The sequence below is a fragment of the Solanum tuberosum genome, unplaced genomic scaffold (assembly GCF_000226075.1).
Source record: "Solanum tuberosum cultivar DM 1-3 516 R44 unplaced genomic scaffold, SolTub_3.0 scf00180, whole genome shotgun sequence".
Classification (NCBI taxonomy): domain Eukaryota; kingdom Viridiplantae; phylum Streptophyta; class Magnoliopsida; order Solanales; family Solanaceae; genus Solanum; species Solanum tuberosum.
In genome coordinates, this window is record NW_006239107.1 from 886,501 (window position 1) to 907,911 (window position 21,411).

Consider the following 21,411-nt stretch of genomic DNA (forward strand, 5'->3'; position numbering starts at 1 on the left):
TATGAGTAGAAATCGTTCTAAAGAGAGGAAAAAATCTTGGTTTGAAAGAGGAGGAAAAACATGAGATTTTGATTTGGAAATATAAAGATATATATAAAAGGGATTCATTAAGGGTAGAGTTGTCATTTCAACATTTTTTTTTTACTGTTGTGGGCCTCGAAAATTACTCCTAACGCGCGCAAAATAAGTGCACATCACGCGTTTTGCCAACTAGGACTCGCGTGTTTATTTATTAAAAAGTTGGATAGTCAAAGTGTTTGTTTGTGCACTATGAAAGTTAGAGGTCAAAATTAAAATTTGAAGCCAAGTTTAGGGTCCAATATATGTATTAGTATATTACTACTTTTCTATTTGCTAAAAGAAATATCAACTCCATGGACAAGTGAATTATGTATGATTCATCTCTCCTATTGTGAAATGCAGACTGAAAAGACCACTATGACAACTATTATTTTGTTGTCATTTTCTTGCAACCTTCTCTGAACAACTTTTTTGAGAAGGTTTCTATAGATGAACATGCAAAGGATCATTGTTGATACCTACAAAATAAAACGATCTGCATATCTATCTAAATCAGCTTGTCTACTTCATTAGTATATGTTGTTGTAGTACTATGACAAATTACGCCTATGATTTCCATAACACAAAATGGCCCAATAAAGTTCACAGCAAAAAATAACTCCTTATTTTTTCAAAATTTAAGCCAGTATAATCATTGTGTATATATACACTTGAGTATACACAAATGATGGCTACAAACGGTTACGGTTAAGGAGAGCCTTACTTTTATTAACCCCCTGGATAAAAATGTTAAAGATCCTGATCCGCCAGTGTTGCTCCATTCAGATCCGCTTAGAACTACTCAAAATTTCAAGGTATAGCAAAATAAGTACATGAAAACCAATTCCCATGCGTATGGGAAGTTCCTTGCATTTCTAAACCAAAACACACATCCATATTTTACAGAAGCTTGTCAATGCAATGCAGCAAATGACAATTAGGCAATAGAACCTAACCAGAATACTAGGATCAAACAAATGAGTTCCATTAAAATAAAATTTCAAAGAGGAGGTTTCAATCCATAAATATAACATAGCTGAGCCATGGTGCTCTTCATCTGAGGTCTGCAAGGACATCTTTCGTCCATAGAATCAGTCAGCAGTCCAGCTCTGCTCCACAATTTCTCTCACTCTGCGATTGTACTCCCTTTTATTCTCACTGAACATCCGAGCTGCTTCCGAGTTTGCAGGTGAGTTGGGGTTTGGATCACACAGCAATGACTGCAAATAATAAGAGTGTCAGTCATTCGCAAACAAGAAACCCATAGTTTTCTTTTCTTATAAAAGTACAAAAAAAGCCATAGTTTTATTCAAGCCTTCAAATTCCTCTGCATGTACATGTCCCCAGTAGGATATGTAAACAGCTCAGCTTAACTCTCTTGACTCGCTTTACGGATAATCCATGGCCACTATCATCCTGTCTCCTTCGCATTTAACCAGTAAGGAACAGTCCAAATTAATCAACAAATTCCAAGTAGGAACTAGGATCTTTATGGGCAAATGTAGGTCTAGCAACAGCACCATTTTCTTGCTACAGTACAGCAGAGTTAAACATGCTTAAAACTAAGGAGCTGAAAGCCTTAAGTCATGCTCATCACTTAAGGTAATCCAGCAAAGCAGGAGGATAGTATGTCTAGTGTCTTACCATGTAATAACAATTTCTACTTCTGCTTGGGAATCTATGTCTTGAATTGTATACATTAAGACATAAGTCTAATACCCGTTTTACTCGGCCAAGTTCAACTTCAAACTAGTCAACATCCTAATCTACACAGATCAATCATCTCATTATTGGATGTACTCGTAATAAAACAATGTATATTCAAGCACCGACAATCTACACAATTCTATGTTTTTTCTCTTCTTTTTTGGGTGGATGGTGGGTGGTGCGAGGGAATCTTGTTACAAGCACCAGAAGTTAGGGGATTGAGTAAACATCTTCATGCAGAATATAACTTGAAGTCTTGAACCTGATCATAACTTGCACGACATTTATTTACGATCATAGTAGTGATTGACACAGATACGAGCATAATCTTGAGTTAAGGTTAACCAAACATACCGTTTCTCTCCATGATCCAGCAGCTGTAGCAATCGACAAGTAAGCCGGAACTTGCACGACTGCTAACTACCACTCTCACTCGGTACTGGGAGAATTAACACAGTTGAGTTGTCACACCCCCTTAACTACATATTAAAGGAAGCAAAATACACCTACGGTTCTTCTTACAATAGCTAAGGAAGGGAAGTTGGTCTCTGTTTATAGAGAAGCTTCAAGCCAATAATTAATTGGGTCCCCCACCACAATTCAATTAGATGATTAGGCTTTATATGTATGTTTTATTTACGACTTGGGTCATGCCACTAAACTTTTCCATGTAGCGGTTGGTGTTCCTCTTCAAAATCTCAGTTGGTTTTAAATGTCTATTACTAATCACTAAGTTTAAAAGTTAAGAGAAATCAGCAAACTCTCATACTCCATGGAGCACTTCTGACCTTCCATCTTTTCATGCCACTTGTCAACTCAGTAGAGAGACTGGTACACTCCAGTGTAGTCAATGAAACAACCCACTCATTCTATCTCCGCAATGCCAATTATCAATACATGGAGAGTCCACACTCCAAATTGATAACACATGGAGGGGGGAAGTACTTGACCATGAGATAATATTTTATCTGATTGAGTCTTTGGACCATGACAACCTTAATAGACAATCTAGAAATAGAAACCATGCTCTAGGTAAAAATGCTTGAGAAACAACAGTCTTCTCATAGATTCCCAGACTAAAGCATTCTTTTAGCATCACTCGATGTGATTCCTTAACAATTGCTTCATCATCATAAAGATACAGAAATGCGCAATACGAAATGCAAATGTAACTACGTAGCTTAAAACTAAAACAGCAGGAAGACAAGATGTCACAAGGATGATATCTCCAACTTTATAGAATGAGGAACAAGAAACTACTACTTTGCAACACATATTTTCATTTAATGATGCTTTCAATCATTAGATTTAACAGTAAAAGTCAGGATTAAGACATGGATAACTGAAAGAATGTGACGTTAAAAAATCAATTACAGCTCTATACCTGAATGGATGTAAGTATAGCAGCAACATCATAAATTGGACTCCATTGATTCTGAAGAATATCCAAACATATACTTCCATCCGCATAAACTGGAAAAAACAAAAGGAAAATTTCAGACTTAAAATTGACTGTTCCTATCCACCGACTTAACAAATAAAAATCAAATCTTGAACTCCAACTTACTATTAGGATGAAACATTCGAGAAACAAACCGCACGGTGGGTGGCTTATTGGGGTAATCCTCAGAGAATTGAAGAGTCAACTTGAACGTACCTGATGTTCTCAAATAGTATAGTTACAACCAAACTAGTTAATTCATACCAAAACTAATGCAATTTGAAAAAAGAAATCATATTATGTCAAAAGAAAAGGATGGCAAAGGTAACCAAAGCCACATGAAGCACTTGCTAACACCAACAACCTTAACTTTGGGCAGAGAGTACTGCACTGACAAGAGATGACAATACAAAAGTGACATGGAAAAGCCATGACTGGAAATGCTTGGACTGGGAGATCAAAGAAAGGATTCAGGCATTTCCAAAACTAGAATATGCATCACCTCTTTGGGATGATTCATAACATTCATCACTACTTTTTCGTTAGGCAGGAATGTCCAGGGAGGGGACGAGGGGTGAGACTCTCCAAAATGATTATTCAGAATTTCAAATCACAGAAAAGAGAGACTGAGATGATTAAAACAGAAGTGAATTGTACAGACAACAACGCATAAACAGTGGATGTGCACCAACTACAATGCTTTAAGCCAACATTCTTCTGCCACACTGCACTAACGACCAAATGCAAGGATAACTCACCACCATCCCAAGGAGTGTCATCAGGACTGCAGGTTACACCAAAACGAAGAGAAACGAGAAAGTAGATTATTCAAACCATACGAAAACAGCTTCCCCAAAAAGACATAAAACACATATTTGGCGTATTTTAATTACACAACTCACCCAAATATCACGGCATTCCAAAGCATAATGTTGTTGTCTTGAGGTGCACCACTAATACCAGCAGGAGGGTCCTGCTGCAACCTCTTGAAATCCCTCATCAACCTCTTTCTAGCTGGAGTCGACATTGTAACCACCTGCAAATTCACATGGTTAAATTAATCTATCTATCTATTCTACACTACCTTAAAAGCATGAACTCCCTAACTTGAATGTTAAATTACTATCATACTCTCAACTAAAAACACCCAATTTAGTATTCTTCTATATTTATAAGTTATATTTATCTATATTATATTAAAAGTAGACATGTTTTCATATTGAAGGGTTGTGACTTTTCTAATAAGGCACAATTAACACCTATTCATACTACCATTTGTTGGCTCTACATTGTGGGGTTTCCTCTTATTTTTAAACCATGAGTTTTCTACTCTTCTTCTTTAAAATCTCAATTGTAATTTGCAACCGTTGGTATCACACTAGCAAAGGTTGGTGAACTCTGTTTGTCAAAAGAATCAATCTTTGCTGACAGACCAGTATCCATTTCTATGTACTTAAATTTCCAACAAAAAGGGAACATCAATAACTACTAAACACTTATAGTCATACTTCAAACACCCAAAATCTCTTTCCAACACCCATTGTTTTTCCTGTAAATTGCAGCTCTATAAAATAAAGTGGGATGGGTAAAGGAGGTACAAACAGAGTGAAAAAACATTATTACTTTTTTGTATATTATTTCAATTTTTTTTATTTTTTTTTGTTGCCTTGATGGCCATACTTTTTTGTATATTATTTATTTTTTAATATGTAATTTTTTATGTCCCATCATAAAATGATGTGGAATTCCACATGTAGGCAATTGTATTACACACACTGAGAGGATGAGAAAAGGGTCTAAAAAGTAGAGTTTTGTCGAGTTTAGGTGTTCATTTGGCAAAGTAGTAAGTAGGAGGGTTCAACTGACAAACGGAGCCAATTACAAGAGGCTCCCAGGTCATTCCGCCTTAATTTCATTTGTTATTTCTTCTTTATCAACTTGCCATCCTTGTAATATTTTGATTTACTCTTTTTTGAATTATTCATGGATTCAACTCAAATGGTGGTTTTTGCTTGTTCATTTTTTTTTTTATGACAAGGGAAACCCGCAGCCGCTACCCTTTGGGTGCGCACAGGGTAAAACCGCCGCTCCTATGCAATAGCTCACAAACCACATAGGAGAGGTAACCCGCACTAGGCAAGCCCGGTGCGACGAGCTCGACCCAGAAGGCAAACCCCTTGCTTTCGCTGGCAAAGGGTTTCGAACTTGAGACCTCCAACATGAAAGTCTCAAGCCCAAACCACTGGGCCACCCCGAAGGGTTGGTTTTTGCTTGTTTATCCACTCACTATCATGATCCAACGATATTAGAAGAAGGTACCAAACCTTTTCTCCCCAAAGAAACCATTTCTATGATGACTTTAGTGCTTTGCGATGACAATAAATATCAGTCCAATAGGCTAATCATTCATCAATCCGCACTTGTATTTTTCTCCTACAGTTTTCATCACATTTATATCATTCTAAAATATTAATACTTATTAGAATGAGATACACGCACAATATACATATTCGAGTACTAGTTAATAAGAAAAGAGGGAAAAGGAGTAATCATCTAGGTAACAAACCCAACAAAAGAGAACTACTATTGAGCTTTTTCTGTTTGCCCTTTAATTTATTTAATGACCCGGAAAATCTGTCTAGAGCCAACCCTTTGTGCCAACCAGACACTTTGAAACTTGGGGATGATGATCCCAGCCCTCTACCCTCCTCCACTTAAATACTGCACTTTAATTCGCTTTGGTGCACGGTTCAAACTTATGACCTAAGTCAAAATTCTCAGTTCTAAACACCACTTGAGGATCAAAAGTATGTAGAAGTTGTTTATATCACTCAACACAAAGTCATCCTGGTATAAATCAAGTTCTCAGTTTGCTTAATTCATGATCCAATTCTAATCAGCTCACTTAAGTTACAAAGCTCAAATTCCACCTCAACAAATAACAATAATCAACTGTAGCACACGGTAATTAGGGCTCGCACATACAATTCCCCTTATATAACACTATTTACTGAAGATAAAAAAAACTTCTCGCTAATTGTCCCAAAAGCACGATCGCATATAATTCTTAAACACTCTCCAAACTAAATTAGAATTATCCAATTTTAGCGGTATCGCTTTTAACAAAAAAATCAGTTCCTATCCAGTTTCCTTGAACTCTAAAGATCCATCGGAAATTGAAGATAGAAAATCAAAGGACTTACCGATACGGAGGAAACAAGGCGGTGAGGTAGGGTTCAGAGCTAAGGTCCTGTGCTTTGTGTTCTGCCCCTGGAGTTCGCAAAGCGAAGGAGAGAGAAGGATAAAGAGAGAGAGGAATAATATATGTATAGTGTATTATTTCGTGATGAGCTTTGAGTTGGTCCCAATTTAGCCGGCCCTACGTGTACTAGTATCTCATTCGTTGTATTTGGCTTTGCATCTCAACCATGTATGGTTTTACATTTAATTGTGCGATTTGCCTCCGTGACATTAATTCTTTAAGAAAGCGGAATATATTTATAATTTAAATTTGTGTTACGAAAAATTTATTTACTCTGAGGGATAGAAAATTATAGACCGGCACAAATTAAGGGCAAATGATCCACGTCCATTATGTTAAGTTATACTCTACGTCATTTTACGTGATGATATTTGATTAGATAAGAGTATAAAATAATTATCTTATTTATGAGATGTATTTGATTTAAGTATGAATAAAGACAAATTTGACATAATATAAATTCTAAGCACAAAATTAGGACATAAAAGAAAGATTTTTAAAATTTATTAATTAATTATCTCATCTTTTTGAAAAAAAAATGAATTATTTTATTTTTGGATAAATTGAAAAGGAAATGTGACGCATAAAATGAAACAACATGAAAATATATACTCCCTCTCTCTCTAATTACTTGTCCATTTTGACAAATCAAAAAAGGATAAATTTTTTTTTATCTATTATACCCTCAATTAGATGACTAATTACTTTGAAAAATATAGAACTTTTCAATACTTTATAATTAATAGGGGTAAAATGATAAACTCACTATGTCATTAATTGTTTTCTTAATAGGTGTGTCAATTCAAAAATAGACAAGTAAATAGGGACAAAGGGAGTATTAATTAGCAAAAATTAAGTAATAAAAGTTAATGTGCAAACCAATGTAGTTACATTTTCATATTTTGTTTCCTCAGTAAAAATTGTGACTATAGCATCGATTATAAATCTACAGTAAAACCTCTATAAATTAATATAGGTGGGACCATAAAATTTTATTATTTTATAGAGATATTATTTAATCGATAAATTAATATTTATTAATTTAAAGAATGGTTTGAAATTTAATGAAGGTTAATTTTGATTATATCAGAATCATTGTATCTTACTAATTTATGTATCATATTTATTGATTTCACATAAAAAAAATTATTATACATAAAGTACAATAAATACATCAAAATCATTATATCTTACTAATTTATGTATCATATTTATTGATTTCACATAAATATTATACATAAAGTACAATGTATGTGTATGATTCACTGTAATATACTTTTTTGTTAAATGATTCACTGTAAACAAAATCAAGAAATCAATCATTCATTGTAAAAGTATACATAATATTCATTGTTTCTTAATAATCAATTATTATTCATTGTATTTTTATAAAAAACATTCTATGTATGATGGTGAGAAAAAAAACTATATAAGCAACATAGGAAATTTCTTTAAACCATATCCAAAAATGGCTTCTCATTTAAAAGGTGTCACAAAATCAATAATGACATATCAAATATGTGAAGCATTATGTGAGTACAAAAGAGATCATTCCACATGCACTCAAGAAGATTTACAGTCGTGGCTTCATGAAAACTTCCATTTGAAAGTTAGTCAAAGTACAATATCAAACACACTCAAACTATCAGCTAAATATATTTCAGCTGACTTAGAAAAAGGAAAGGATATCAAGCGACACAAGCCAGCAAAATATCTAGACATGGAGAAGGTTATTTATGAGTGGTTTCTCCAATATCAAGACCGTGTGAATGTAACATTAGAGTTAATTTTGGAGAAGGCAATAGATGACATGAAACTTTTTTAGCCTCGGCAAGATTTTAAGCACAAATTATCTCTAGGTTGACTTGAAAAATTCAAGCTAAGACATGGTATCAAGTCATTTCCTCGTTTTGGAGAGAGTGGTTCAGTTGATACACAAGACATGTAGACGAAATTGGAATTCATAAAAAAAAAAATCAATTTCCTATGAAAGATGTTTTTAATATGGATGAAATTGGTATTTTATAGGTTAAAAGCTAATCATTCTCTTGCTACAAAATAACTTGAAGGAAAAAAACAAGACAAAGAAAGGCTCACAATTGTTATTTAATTTGTTGCAAAAAAGATGGATCTAAAAAAATTCCTTTAATTTATGGATTATTGGAAAATATGCAAAGTCACGTTGCTTCAAAAATGTAAACATGAACAACTTGAATTGTCACTCGTGCAAACAAAAGAGCATGGATGACTAGTGTGTTTTTTGATGAATATATTCGTTTCTTTGACCACAAAATGCATGGTAGATGAGTTTTGCTTATGGTAGATAATTGTCGAGCTCATAATAGAAATATTGAAGGACTACAAAATGTTGAATTGTTTTTCTTTCCACCCAACATGACATCAAAAATTCAACCTTGTAATGCTGGGATAATAAGAGTTTTCTTTCAAGATGTATTATCGTAACAGATTTTATCGTAGGATATTAGAAGGCTATGAAGTGGGACAGAGTGATCCAACAAAGATTAATATTTTGTATGCTATAAATTTTGCACTCCCTGCTTGGACAACAAATGTTCAGCAAGAGACAATAGCAAATTATTTTTGACACTGCAAAATTCGTTCAGGGGATGCAATCTCAGAGAATTGAATTTGAATAAACCCACTTTTGAAAATGGCATTCATGAACTTGAGGCGGTCATGATTAATGATCTCGGTTACCTAAATAAAATGGATGTCAATAAAAGTGATACATGTTCAGAGGTCCAGAGCTTAGAAGAAATTGTGGATACGATCGAAAAAAGCAATGTTGAATACCTTTGGAACCAGTTACGCGTAAGGAAGCACTTATCGCATCTAGAACTTTTCACAATTTTATGGTACAGTTCGAAAAGACAACACTAGAGCTCTTGGATGCAATAAGAAAAGTTAGAAATGAGCTTCAGCTAGATTTAAATTTTAAGAAAAACAGAACACAATAGAATCGTATTTCACTAAATTGTCTTAGATACAGTAAAATCTCTATAAATTAATATAGGTGGGACCATAAAATTTTATTATTTTATAGAGATATTATTTAATCGATAAATTAATATTTATTAATTTAAAGAATGGTTTGAAATTTAATGAAGGTTAGTTTTTATTATATCAGAATCATTGTATCTTACTTATTTATGTATCATATTTATTGATTTCACATAACAAAAAATTATTATACATAAAGTACAATGAATACATCAAAATCATTGTATCTTACTAACTTATGTATCATATTTATTGATATCACATAAATATTAAATTTATTATACATAAAGTACAATGTATGTGTATGATTCATTGTAATATATTTTTTTGTTAAATGATTCACTCTAAACAAATTCAAGAAATCAATCATTCATTGTAAAAGTATACATAATATTCATTGTTTCTTAATAATCAATTATTATTCATTGTATTTTTATAAAAAACATTCTATGTATGATGGTGAGAAAAAAAACTATATAAGCAACATAGGAAATTTCTTTAAACCATATCCAAAAATGGCTTCTCATTTAAAAGGTGTCACAAAATCAACAATGACATATCAAATACGTGAAGCATTATGTGAGTACAAAAGAGATCATTTCCCATGCACTCAAAAAGATTTACATTCGTGGCTTCATGAAAACTTCCATTTGAAAGTTAGTCAAAGTACAATATCAAACACACTCAAACGATCAGCTAAATATATTTCAACTGACTTAGAAAAAGGAAAGGATATCAACCGACACAAGCCAGCAAAATATCTAGACATGGAGAAGGTTATTTATGAGTGGTTTCTCCAATATCAAGACCGTGTGAATGTAACATTAGAGTTAATTTTGGAGAAGGCAATAGATGACATGAAACTTTTTTATCCTCAGCAAGATTTTAAGCACAAATTATCTCTAGGTTGACTTGAAATATTCAAGCTAAAACATGGTATCAAGTCATTTCCTCGTTTTGGAGAGAGTGGTTTAGTTGATAAACAAGACATGTAGATGGAATTGGAATCCATAAGAAAAAAAATAGTTCAATTTTCTAGTAAAGATGTTTTTAATATGGATGAAACTGGTATTTTATAGGTTACAAGCTGATCATTCTCTTGCTACAAAACAACTTGAAGGAAGAAAACAGGACAAAGAAAGGCTCACAATTGTTATTTAATTTGTTGCAAAAAAGATGGATCTAAAAAAATTCCTTTAATTTATGGATTATTGGAAAATATGCAAAGTCACGTTGCTTCAAAAATGTAAACATGAACAACTTGAATTGTCACTCGTGCAAACAAAAGAGCATGGATGACTAGTGTGTTTTTTGATGAATATATTCGTTTCTTTGACCACAAAATGCATGGTAGATGAGTTTTGCTTATGGTAGATAATTGTCGAGCTCATAATAGAAATATTGTAAGGACTTACAAAATGTTTGAATTGTTTTTCTTTCCACCCAACATGACATAAAAAATTCAACCTTGTGATGCGGGGATAATAAGAGCTTTCTTTCAAGATGTATTATCGTAACAGATTTTATCGTAGGATATTAGAAGCTATGAAGTGGGACAGAGTGATCCAACAAAGATTAATATTTTGTATGCTATAAATTTTGCACTCCCTGCTTGGACAACAAATGTTCAGCAAAAGACAATAGCAAATTATTTTCGACACTGCAAAATTCGTTCAGGGGATGCAATCTCAGATAATTGAATTTGAATAAACCCACTTTTGAAAACGGTATTCATGAACTTGAGGCGGTCATGATTAATGATCTTGGTTACCACAATAAAATGGATGTCAATAACATGTTGGATTATCCGAGTGAAAGTGATATATGTTCAGAGGTCCAGAGCTTAAAAGAAATTGTGAATACGATCGAAAAAAGCAATGTTGAATACCTTTGGAACCAGTTACGCGTAAGGAAGCACTTATCGCATCTAGAACTTTTCACAATTTTATGGTGCAGTTCGAAAAGACAACACCAGAGCTCTTGGATGCAATAATAAAAGTTTGAAATGAGCTTCAGCTAGATTTAAATTTTAAGAAAAAACAGAACACAATAGAATCGTATTTCACAAAATTGTCTTAGATATATTTGTATTTTTAAAGAATTATTAATTTATGATATTAATGGGACCATATATTTATATAGAGGTCTTCTAGAAATATATTATCTTATTATCTTATTGAAATTGGTGATTTTTTCCATTGGTCCAAGTTGAGATCAGAGAAAAATATTATTTTAGAGAGATTATTAATTATCAAGTATTAATTTATAGAGATTTTACTGTATTTAATTACATGATATAATTGGTGAATGGACATATTTTTTTCTATTCTCTTTAAATTCTTTTGTTTCATTTCAGCTTTTTAGAGAAGGCCGAACTTAACTTCAACGTCTATACTACAACCAAAAAAACTAAAGAGTGAAGAGTAAAATTGGGACAATTAATATACATATTGCAGCATAAATACCTCAGGCATTAGTGGAGATTGATGCTTACCACACTGACAATATTAGCAATCTTTATTTGTGAAATGGGATTCATCAATCTTAATAAGATTTGTAGTGGGTCACACAATCAATTAATACCCAACAAACAAACAAACAAAAAAATCATAAGATTGACATCAACAATACAACAAATAGTAATATGATTGACGAAAATAAAAGAAGTTTTCATGACGCGTAAGAAATTCTAGCCTGACAAAACAAGAAGTAGAATATATTCCAACATGAAAAGGATATGATGTAAACTAGTTGAGGAACAACTGATTTTGCAATGCGATTCTCAAATATAGTGGTGTTAAATAAGCGAGTTCGGCTGAATTTGAGCGGGTTAAAATAAGTTGAAAGTTAAATAAATTTAAATAAATTAGACTAAAATAGGCTAAAATAATTGCAAGTTATCTGTAATTTGAGCGCAGTATGTGACGTATTTGTATGTGTGTTAGTCAATGTGTATTGTATAGTTCAATTTTGTATATTTTATTCCAGAAATTGAATCATAGTTGATTGATAGACAACCCACTATATTTTTTTCAATTTCAAATTATTGTGCTAATTATTAGATTCGAAAAAAATAGACTTAAAAATCCACTAACACAAACAATTTAATAATTATCTAATACTGTATCAAATTAGAGATATTATACTAGAAGTTTATCAATTTGTTTGATTATTGTTTCGATGAAATGTTAATTTACCAACCTAAATAGTATCATTACTATTTGCTGCAATAGGTTTCATTTGATAAACTGAATAACGTAACAACAACAACGACATATCCAGTATAAATGAAAATTTCGCATCAATTTATTTTTTATTTTTTGCTAAATCTTCAGGACTGTTTGTAATATCCCAGTCATCTTTGTAAACACCAAAAAAAATAAAATGTAGCAAACAATCCATCTACTAAAAAAAAATCTACTTTTGTACAAGAATCTTATAACAATATTCAAGTTAACAACAACAAATTGCAAATGCTAATTCCCAAGTGTCAATTGTTTATGACACTAAAACATATCTACAGACTATACAGATGATTAATCCTGCTAACTACGTACAAAGTCCATTTCCAAGGTAAAACATGAAAAAAAAATAAAAAAAAAATCAATCGAACTTACTATCACTAGGAGAGGTAGATTTACCCTTATTAGACGTCGAAAATGGCAATGAAGAAGAAGATTGCCCGAAAAACACCATGCTATTATTTCCAGGCTGCTGTGTACTATTACTATTATTATTATTATTATTCGCGGAAGCTGAAGAGGTTGGTTTGTTTAAAAAACTTGACGAACATTTGTTCGGATTTGAGCTTGATGGGAGACTGGACAAAATTGGAAATGGCTCCGTAACATGGCTAGATTTATTTTCAATTCCAGAATTTCCAATGATTGATGTAAGGGCTGCAGCTAATGCAGAGTGAAAATTTGGGTCTGATGTTATTGCTTTAGTTGCGGCTGCAATTGTCTCTGGTGGTAAAGAAGATTGTGTAGTATTTTTTTGTAAATATGATTGGAAAATGTTATCTTGACTTGATCTTGATGAAACTGTAAGTGAACCAAAATTTTGGTTATTTTTGTTATAGGCTTGATTTGGATAATTATTGGTCCAAGAAATGGGAAGGGAATTGGATTCAAGTACTGAGCTAAAATTGAGGTTTGTGGAGGAATTATTGTTATTGTAATTATATCTAGTTGGAAAATTGTGACTCATTCTGTTTAGATGAGATAAGGAGGAGGAGGACGAGGACGAAGTGGAAGTCAAATCGAGTGTTATTGTAGGGAGGGAATTAGGTGCAGATGTTGAGATGGATGAATTAGGAAAGTAATATGGCGATTTATTATGTTTTGAGGTATCAGAGAGATAGAAGTTGAGTCCGTTGATATTGGCAGAAGTAGTGGAAGTAGGGGTGGTGGTGGTGGTGGCAGTTACTTGTGGGTTTGGGTCTGATGAACTAGACGAACCGGATAACAGCATGCTAGCGGCCGCGGAGGTGGTTGAAGCCATTGCGGTGGCTGAAAGAGGAAGAGTATGGTTGTGTGTTCCTTCATATGTTGTGATCAATATTGACATGTCTTCGGCACATCTTTGAACCTACAAAACCAGGAAGTAACAATTGTAGCCATTAGCTAAAGAGTAGCAATGCAATTTCATTATCTGATGATATATTTACTAGTACTAAATTGGATCATTATAAAATTTCAACTATCAGATCTTCTAAAAAATAATTAGTAATACTTCCTTAATTATTAGTCCATTTCACTTTATTTGATACTACTACTAAAAAGTTTTAAAATTTATAATCACACAAATGTAATGATGTATTTGAGATCACAAATTTTAAAAATCTTCTATTATTTTTAGGGAAAAGAGTCTGAAAAATACATCAACTTCGGCCGAAATTGTTGTTACGATACCAAACTTTGGAAAGGACCTTTTACCCCTGTACTATTTAATAGTGTATTTTAAAGGTATATATGTGTCTACGTGGACATCATAAATATCGCATCATTTTAAATAGTAATGTGTCCACGTGGGCATATATATATCTTTAAAATACACTATTAAATAGTGCAGGGGGTAAAATGTCCTCCATAAAGTTTGGTATCGTAACTACAATTTCGGCCAAAGTTGGAGTATTTTTCAGACCCTTTTCCCTTATTTTTATTAAAGAATTTGTATCGAGATAAACTGTGATGAATAAAATAAAATTGATTTTAAGTTAAATTACTATAAAAAGCAGAATAATATTTTACACTTTTAGTAAATAAGTTAAATTAATCAGTAAGGATTAAATAAGCTTCCATAGGACATAACTTTTATTTGGTGTTCCATAAGAGCCTGATTACGGATTCATGCATTGTACAGGATTTTTACCATTGATATATGGGTTCAAACTCGAGACATATCTAGTTAAGAATGAAGTAATTTCAATCATCCCACCACAACTCATGTTGATATTTTGGTAAACCTATATATATTACCTGCTTTCTAACTGGGCAATTTGGTGCTACGGTGCAACGATAGTAAGCTCGAGGGCATGGATTTCCTTTTGCAATTTTTTGACCATATTTTCTCCATTGGCATCCATCATTCATCTGATCAATAATATTACCAAAGAAAGAAAGAAGGGAAATTAAAGAGAAATCATTATTAACACAATTAAATACTACATAGATTAGATTGCATTCTTTACTTAATTATAATCAATGTCACAAAATGCATGCAGATATACAAAAAAAAAAAAAAAAAAACCTTACCGTAGGGGTATCACATCTGACTCTAACAGAAACCCTAGCTCTTTTAGTAGGGTTTTGTTGCGAAACATCATCTCCATCTCCATTATTTCTCATCGTCTTGGGATTTTTGTTCCCATTTTCATCCTTATTAGCTTGATCGTCTAAGCTATTCTCCGGACTATAATTCACTGGTGAACATTCTGTTGGAGTTGTTTCAAACTTGCAATCCAATCCTAAATCAAGGCTTTTATTATTAATAATAATAACTCTTTCATCGTCATGACCTTTATCTTTCTTTAACTCGTCTTTTTTCATATCGCTAGTAGTTCTTCCTAAGCTGAGGGACACAAGTTGATCAGCTTCTTGATCATGATGAGTACTAGTGTTGACAGTACTGCTTGATTTTTGATCAGTTTCTTTTTTAACGATATCGTGGAATTGATTCTGGAGATTACGATATTCCTTCATCATTCGATCTAAGTGCATTCGAAGCCTCTCATTTTCTTCCATTACTTCTCGCATTTCAACTTTGGCTGATGCAAGCTGATCCTCCTACGATTTTTAAGAAAGAAAGTGAAGACATTTAAAACTTATGGTCTTAAATATGTAATGTTATAATGTTTTTGAAACATGTATAACATTTTGTGTGATTATAAAAGGATTCACGAGGGGTACTAAGAATTAAACTAAGTTAAATTGTTTCTAAATTTAGAGAAAAAAATCGTCCTTTTTTCAGCTATTTAAAAAAAAATAGTATCATATTTAATGGAACGGATGAAAAAATATTATATTTATTCCTCAAATATATAAAGGGCATCCTAGTAAAAAATCACTTTTTTCCATTGAAATTTCCCACTAAAAAAAGTCTTAGGGGCTACTATCATAGATATTTTGATTGAATCGGTGAGAAAAGAATAAAAGTGTTTTCATACGTCCGAAAAAAGGTAAATTCTCCCAGTGTTTCTGTGAGAATCGATTTCCTATCATAGGTTCTCCCATAGAGACTATTCAGTGAAAAAATCATGTTTTATAATACATATTTCTCATTAATTCACGATGGGATAACCGAGGAAGTATTGGGGCATCACAAGAGAAAGGGGTGAATCTTTTTGTGTTTAATTACTTAAACTATAAGAATCTGTTTGGGATCCGATCATATGATAAATCAATTCTAAAATTCAACTTGTAAAAGTATATATTAAACCAAACCTGTTCTTTGTGAGTAGATGAAGAAGCCATTGAGTTGTGTTCTGGTGGGGATCTTTCTCTCTTTACCATAACATTAACAGCACCTCCCTATTGAAAGCATTAAAATTAAAATTAACAAACAAATCTGTATAATTTTTGCCCTAGAATATATAGTTTGTCAAATTAAATGTCATGAAAAGTCGTATCTGATGATTAAGTATGACGTATATACATACAACAAGTCAACGGTCAACGGTTTAGAAAAAGGATGAAATTTATTTGATAACTATGCTCGTTAAGAAGACTTTTTCTACTCAAGCAAGTTGCTTTATCGCGTCTTGGAGCATCCAATCATGAAATTAATTAGGTTTTCACATTTTTCATTATCCTATTGCTCTCGTCGATCGTCTCAAAATAAGTGATATGTTTTAGTTTATTTAGATTTTTCATTAAAGCGACACTTATTTTGAAACAGAGGAGGTACTAACTTACTTATTTCTAATTTATGAATTCAATATATATAAATTCATTGGACATTATTTATATATTAGGTAACTTTTTTACTCCTAAGATTTTGACAATTCACAAGTGTGACGAGATCAACCTAACCACTACTGTACTAATTATAAGCAACTGTTATTTATTTTTCTCTTTTCTGGGCAAAAATAATCAATTGTGTACAATAAATACTAGTATCAAATTAACTCACGGAAAGGGTACATGACAAATAAGAATCATATAAATTAAGTTTCTAAAATATTTACATAATTAATTCATTGAAATTAGAATGAGTTTAATTTGTTCCATTAACTAATTACCTCTATATTGTCAATGTTCATGTAATCCTTGTGGTGAGGGGAGGATGGCTTTGACTTATCATCTCCCTTTCCAAACTAAATTAAGCACAAAACATAATTAATCTTACGAGGAACTAAATAATATATAGTTGATGAAGTGTATTAAATTAATTAACAAACTCACGTTAATTATTGGTTCATTATTAGAACCATCATCTTTTGCAGACTCATAATATATAAAATGTGAAGAGATTATTCTGAATTGTGATTTGAAATGCAAGCTCATGAGATGGATTGAGAATTCTGTTCAATCTTTACAATCATGAGTCTGCAAATCGATCGTTGTGATAATATTTTTTTTCAATATTTTAACGAAGTGTACGTATAGTAAGAATTATGAATATATAACAAATTCAAGTTTCAGAAGTTTGATCCAAAAAAATTAAACTTGTATTGATAAAAGTTTATACCTGATGGACAATATTTTCTTGATCATCGATATCGCGATATTCATCGTCAGGACTATAATATTCAGCTTTGTTCTTGTTCTCCATGTATAGACCTAATTATCTCCTTTTAAGTTCTCTGGCTAGCTAGATAGATTTCTCCAACTTTAGCAATATAGTTTTTCTTTTATAAAGAAGAGCTACCAGTGTTTGACTTCTTTTAAAATGATTCAAACTCAGTGGCTTAATTAACAGCACATAAATTAAACAAAAATGTCAATGCACCAATTGTTCACAACTTTAAGTAATAAATATACTAAGATTTTCTGAATAATATATTGTCATACTTGGAAAAAATGGATATTAAAAAAACGGCTATAGAAGAAGAAATATTCAACTTCAACGTTTAAGTCCTTTTATTTTTTAGATATACTCCGCAATGGTCGGTGTCTCTTCATATCTAGGCTTTAATTAATTAATTAATTATATTTTTCTCTTTATTTTCTTTCTTTTTCTCCAAGTTGCCACAGCTATTGTTGAAGTTTCCTAAGTCACATGGCCACATTATTTGCAGTCAAATGGTAACGTGATAACTTAATTCCGAACGTATTGAAATATAATCCATTATCTGAATTCCGATCTTGTAACGACCTGATTCCGTTGTTAGGGAAAAGCCAATGAAGAAAGAATTGAGGTCAGAAATTTTTTTCGTAGTAACTTGGAATTTCCCAACCTAGTCCAGATTTGGATGAAATCGGAGTCATTAAGGTGTAGGGAAATCTGATAACAATCGGGTGAATCATTTATGATATTGATTACATAAGTAGTTAGATAACTCGTTAAGGAATCCATACGACTTTACGGAATTGAATTCGGGCGAGTAGAGCTCCCAGAATCGATCTTAGCGTAAAGGGTATTTACTGAGCGTCGTGGGTTAGAAGTGTGTTGTGAAATGGAAATTTTGGAATTCTTGAAATAACTCTCTGTCTCGAGAATGCCGCTTTGGCGGGGACGCTGCGGCGGGCCCGACGTGAATTAAAGTCGTTAATAAACCCCTAAACGACCTCATTATGCACTTTTCGACCTTTAGAGCTAAGGAACGACCCCCAAGCGACACCTACTCGCTTTTCACCATTCTTGAGGCTAAAGCTAAGGTAAGTTTTTCACTCCCCGAATCCGTTTTTCAATCCATAGAATGTAACAGAATGGGTGAATATTGATGGGGGAGGGTTTTTTGTTATAGATTCTATGGTGGAAACAACCCTAATTTGGATAATTGGGATCATCGGTTTGATCTAGGGTTCATAGAATTGTTAGTAATTCGGGTAATTAGTGATTGTTATTGATTCCCGTGTTATCATGATTGTTTGTAGACCAAGAACAAGCGAAAAGAATCCATGAAAGAGAAGATTCAAGTGCCTTAGGGGATTCAAGCTTGTTTCGAGGTAGGTGATGGTTGTGATTTCATAATTGTGTGACGTATGTTTGTTCTTGCTTCATTATGATACTTGTATGTATGCAAATGTTGCATTATTGATCACACTTGTTGTAAATGAGGATAATTGAATAATTGTATGCCATGAATCACCTCTTGTTGTATGATTGTGATTGTGATTGTGGTTTGTTGAATGGGCGGGTATATCACGATCCGACACACTAACTGGATCGGTTGCCACGTTCCGGCATAACTAACTTGGATCGGATTGCCACGTTTCGACATAATTATGGGATCGATTGCCACGTTCCGACATAAATGTGGGATCAGATTGCCACGTTTCGGCACGCTAACTGTTTGGGTTTGGGTTCCATGAGAGGACCATTGAATTGGGTTCCGTAAGAGGACCATTGAATTGTGTTATGTATCTACTTGTGATGAGTTCGTTCATATCTAATGATGATTGATATTGGAAGACGATATGTTGCTCTAAATTAATATAACTGTGATATGTGAGAATCGTGAAATTGTTCATTATATTGTTCGTATATGTTGATGATATTGTATATGTTCGATTTGTGCATGTGATTATATTGTTGTAGTGACTAATATATGTTACACTTATTGAGATAGTCGCGTGATCTTACCAGTACACAGTGGTTGTGTACTGATACTGCACTTGCTTTTATTTTTATTGAGTACAGGGCATCTTCCAGCAGCTATTGACAGACCTCGTTTAGAAGATCAGTGATCGCCGATTCGAATTCAAGGATGAGCCAGTTCTTCCGGGCTGCCTTGAGTTCTCTTTTTGTCTAGTCCATCATATTCGGACTTAGACTAGTTCTTTAGATGATTTTCTCGTTTAGACTTATGAATCTTGTTAGAGTTTTGGTATATTGACTTTCAGGTTCTAGGTATTTAATTCCGCATTTGTTTAGTTAATTAACTTTCTTCCGTAACTTAATTGCCTTAGTTTTGGTTTAGTTGCTTAGTTTGGGTTGTAGTAGTGGTTCTCCCACCGGATGGTTAGTGTGGGTGCCAATCACGACGATCTGGGTCGTGACAGATCTATATGTTAGCATGGCCACTTAATGAGATTTTACTGGTCATATGTTATTGTTGGCTTGTTCAGTGTAGATTCACACGATACACATGTCAGAACTAAGTGGTAAAACTATTTTATATTAAAGGGGTTTATAATTCTTAAGGATTGAACTCAGAACTCACTCATCAGGTTAAAGATGTAAAGATTAGTCCAATTATCCCACTACATTCTTTCGTGGTAATTTATCGTTCATGTTGTCCCACTTTAGTCTTTATGTGACACAACATACTATTTGAAGAGTCAAAAAGAGTTTTATCTTCTTCTCTTTTTACCACGATTTTCTTTTTTATATATATGACTTGTGATATTTTTCATGTAGTTATTAAATATATATATATATATATAAATTATTTTTAAAAAAAGATTATATATTCGAATTTACATAAAAAAATTTGATAGTTAATAAACCAATATCATACTTCGAAGCAATCATGCACATCACATGAAATGTGATAGAGGGAGTAATTTAATTTTCATGTTAACATATATATATTAGGTTGCCTGCTATGAAGTCATGTTTACACCATTTTCGTAGGTAAATTAAATCTACTGGAAAATAAAAATTATACATAATGTCAACGAACAAAACTTAAGGTCATCATAATTCATATGGAATAGTTTAATTAAGAGCTTAATTCTCCTTCGTCTTTTAATTATAAGTCAAATGTTCTTTTTGGTTCAAACAATAATTTAAAAACTAATAATGAGTCTACAAGTCGACCTTTGAATTGTGAAATTCTTAAAGGAATAATACTGTGTTACATAAGTAATTATTAGGCAGCTGAAATAATATTTATTGATATGAAAACAAAAGGTTCACCTAATTAATATCTTTTCGTTTTAAATAGAATTTGTATTTTAGTGAAGTTAGACTCTTTACAAAAATAAACAAGAAGGGTCCATCGATCGATCGATCAAATCATCAAGGTGTATTGGCCCTTTCAAATGGACCACCAAATGTCGGGAAGTTAACCTATCATTTGATAATAAGAGATTTGTGGTCCCATCAACATGGGTTGTGGTACAGTGATGAAACTGTTTCACCTTTTTAATTAGAGTTCTCAAGTTCGATCTCTGAATATATGGAGAATATCTTGTTGGGAGCATCACCTTCAAATGGACCTTACAATACGTGATCCGAATTTAATCGGGATTCCAAGGTAGGTTCCAAACCCAGGAAAAAAAATAAAAAACTCGAGGCCCCTCTCTCCCCC

The 21,411-nt window shown here is 32.7% G+C and overlaps 2 protein-coding genes across 3 annotated transcripts; both read right to left on the reverse strand.

Annotated features, from left to right (window-relative positions):
• Positions 1 to 890: 890 nt before the first annotated feature.
• On the reverse strand, positions 891 to 6,473 carry LOC102577800 (ubiquitin carrier-like protein). The gene is given in 6 exon segments (NM_001288227.1): positions 891 to 1,280; positions 3,152 to 3,240; positions 3,335 to 3,424; positions 3,967 to 3,992; positions 4,111 to 4,244; positions 6,412 to 6,473. Coding segments are annotated over 5 exon segments (459 nt in total). The 5' UTR covers positions 4,236 to 4,244; positions 6,412 to 6,473; the 3' UTR covers positions 891 to 1,151.
• A 6,473-nt stretch (positions 6,474 to 12,946) lies between these two features.
• LOC102604092 (probable WRKY transcription factor 61) lies at positions 12,947 to 17,792 on the reverse strand. 2 transcript variants are annotated; one of them, XM_015312033.1, is made up of 6 exons: positions 17,682 to 17,792; positions 17,233 to 17,307; positions 16,436 to 16,522; positions 15,248 to 15,778; positions 14,972 to 15,085; positions 12,947 to 14,081 (listed from the first exon to the last, which is right to left on the reverse strand). In XM_015312033.1, the coding sequence occupies exons 1-6, from the start codon at positions 17,763 to 17,765 to the stop codon at positions 13,095 to 13,097; spliced, it is 1,878 nt and encodes a 625-aa protein (XP_015167519.1). In that variant the 5' UTR covers positions 17,766 to 17,792; the 3' UTR covers positions 12,947 to 13,094. The 2 variants fall into 2 exon arrangements, with proteins under 2 accessions (XP_015167519.1, XP_006354832.1); XM_006354770.2 differs by lacking the exon at positions 17,233 to 17,307.
• Positions 17,793 to 21,411: the final 3,619 nt, after the last annotated feature.

What these genes read in the sequence shown, in the direction of transcription:
- LOC102604092 (XM_015312033.1), bottom strand. Translation starts at nt 17,765, where the DNA reads ATGGAGAACAAGAACAAAGCTGAATATTATAGTCCTGACGATGAATAT. An exon ending in TGAACATTGACAATATAGAG is followed by an intron (nt 16,523 to 17,232) that starts GTAATTAGTTAA and finishes TGCTTTCAATAG; the next exon opens with GGAGGTGCTGTTAATGTTAT. An exon ending in TCAGATGTGATACCCCTACG is followed by an intron (nt 15,086 to 15,247) that starts GTAAGGTTTTTT and finishes ATTATTGATCAG; the next exon opens with ATGAATGATGGATGCCAATG.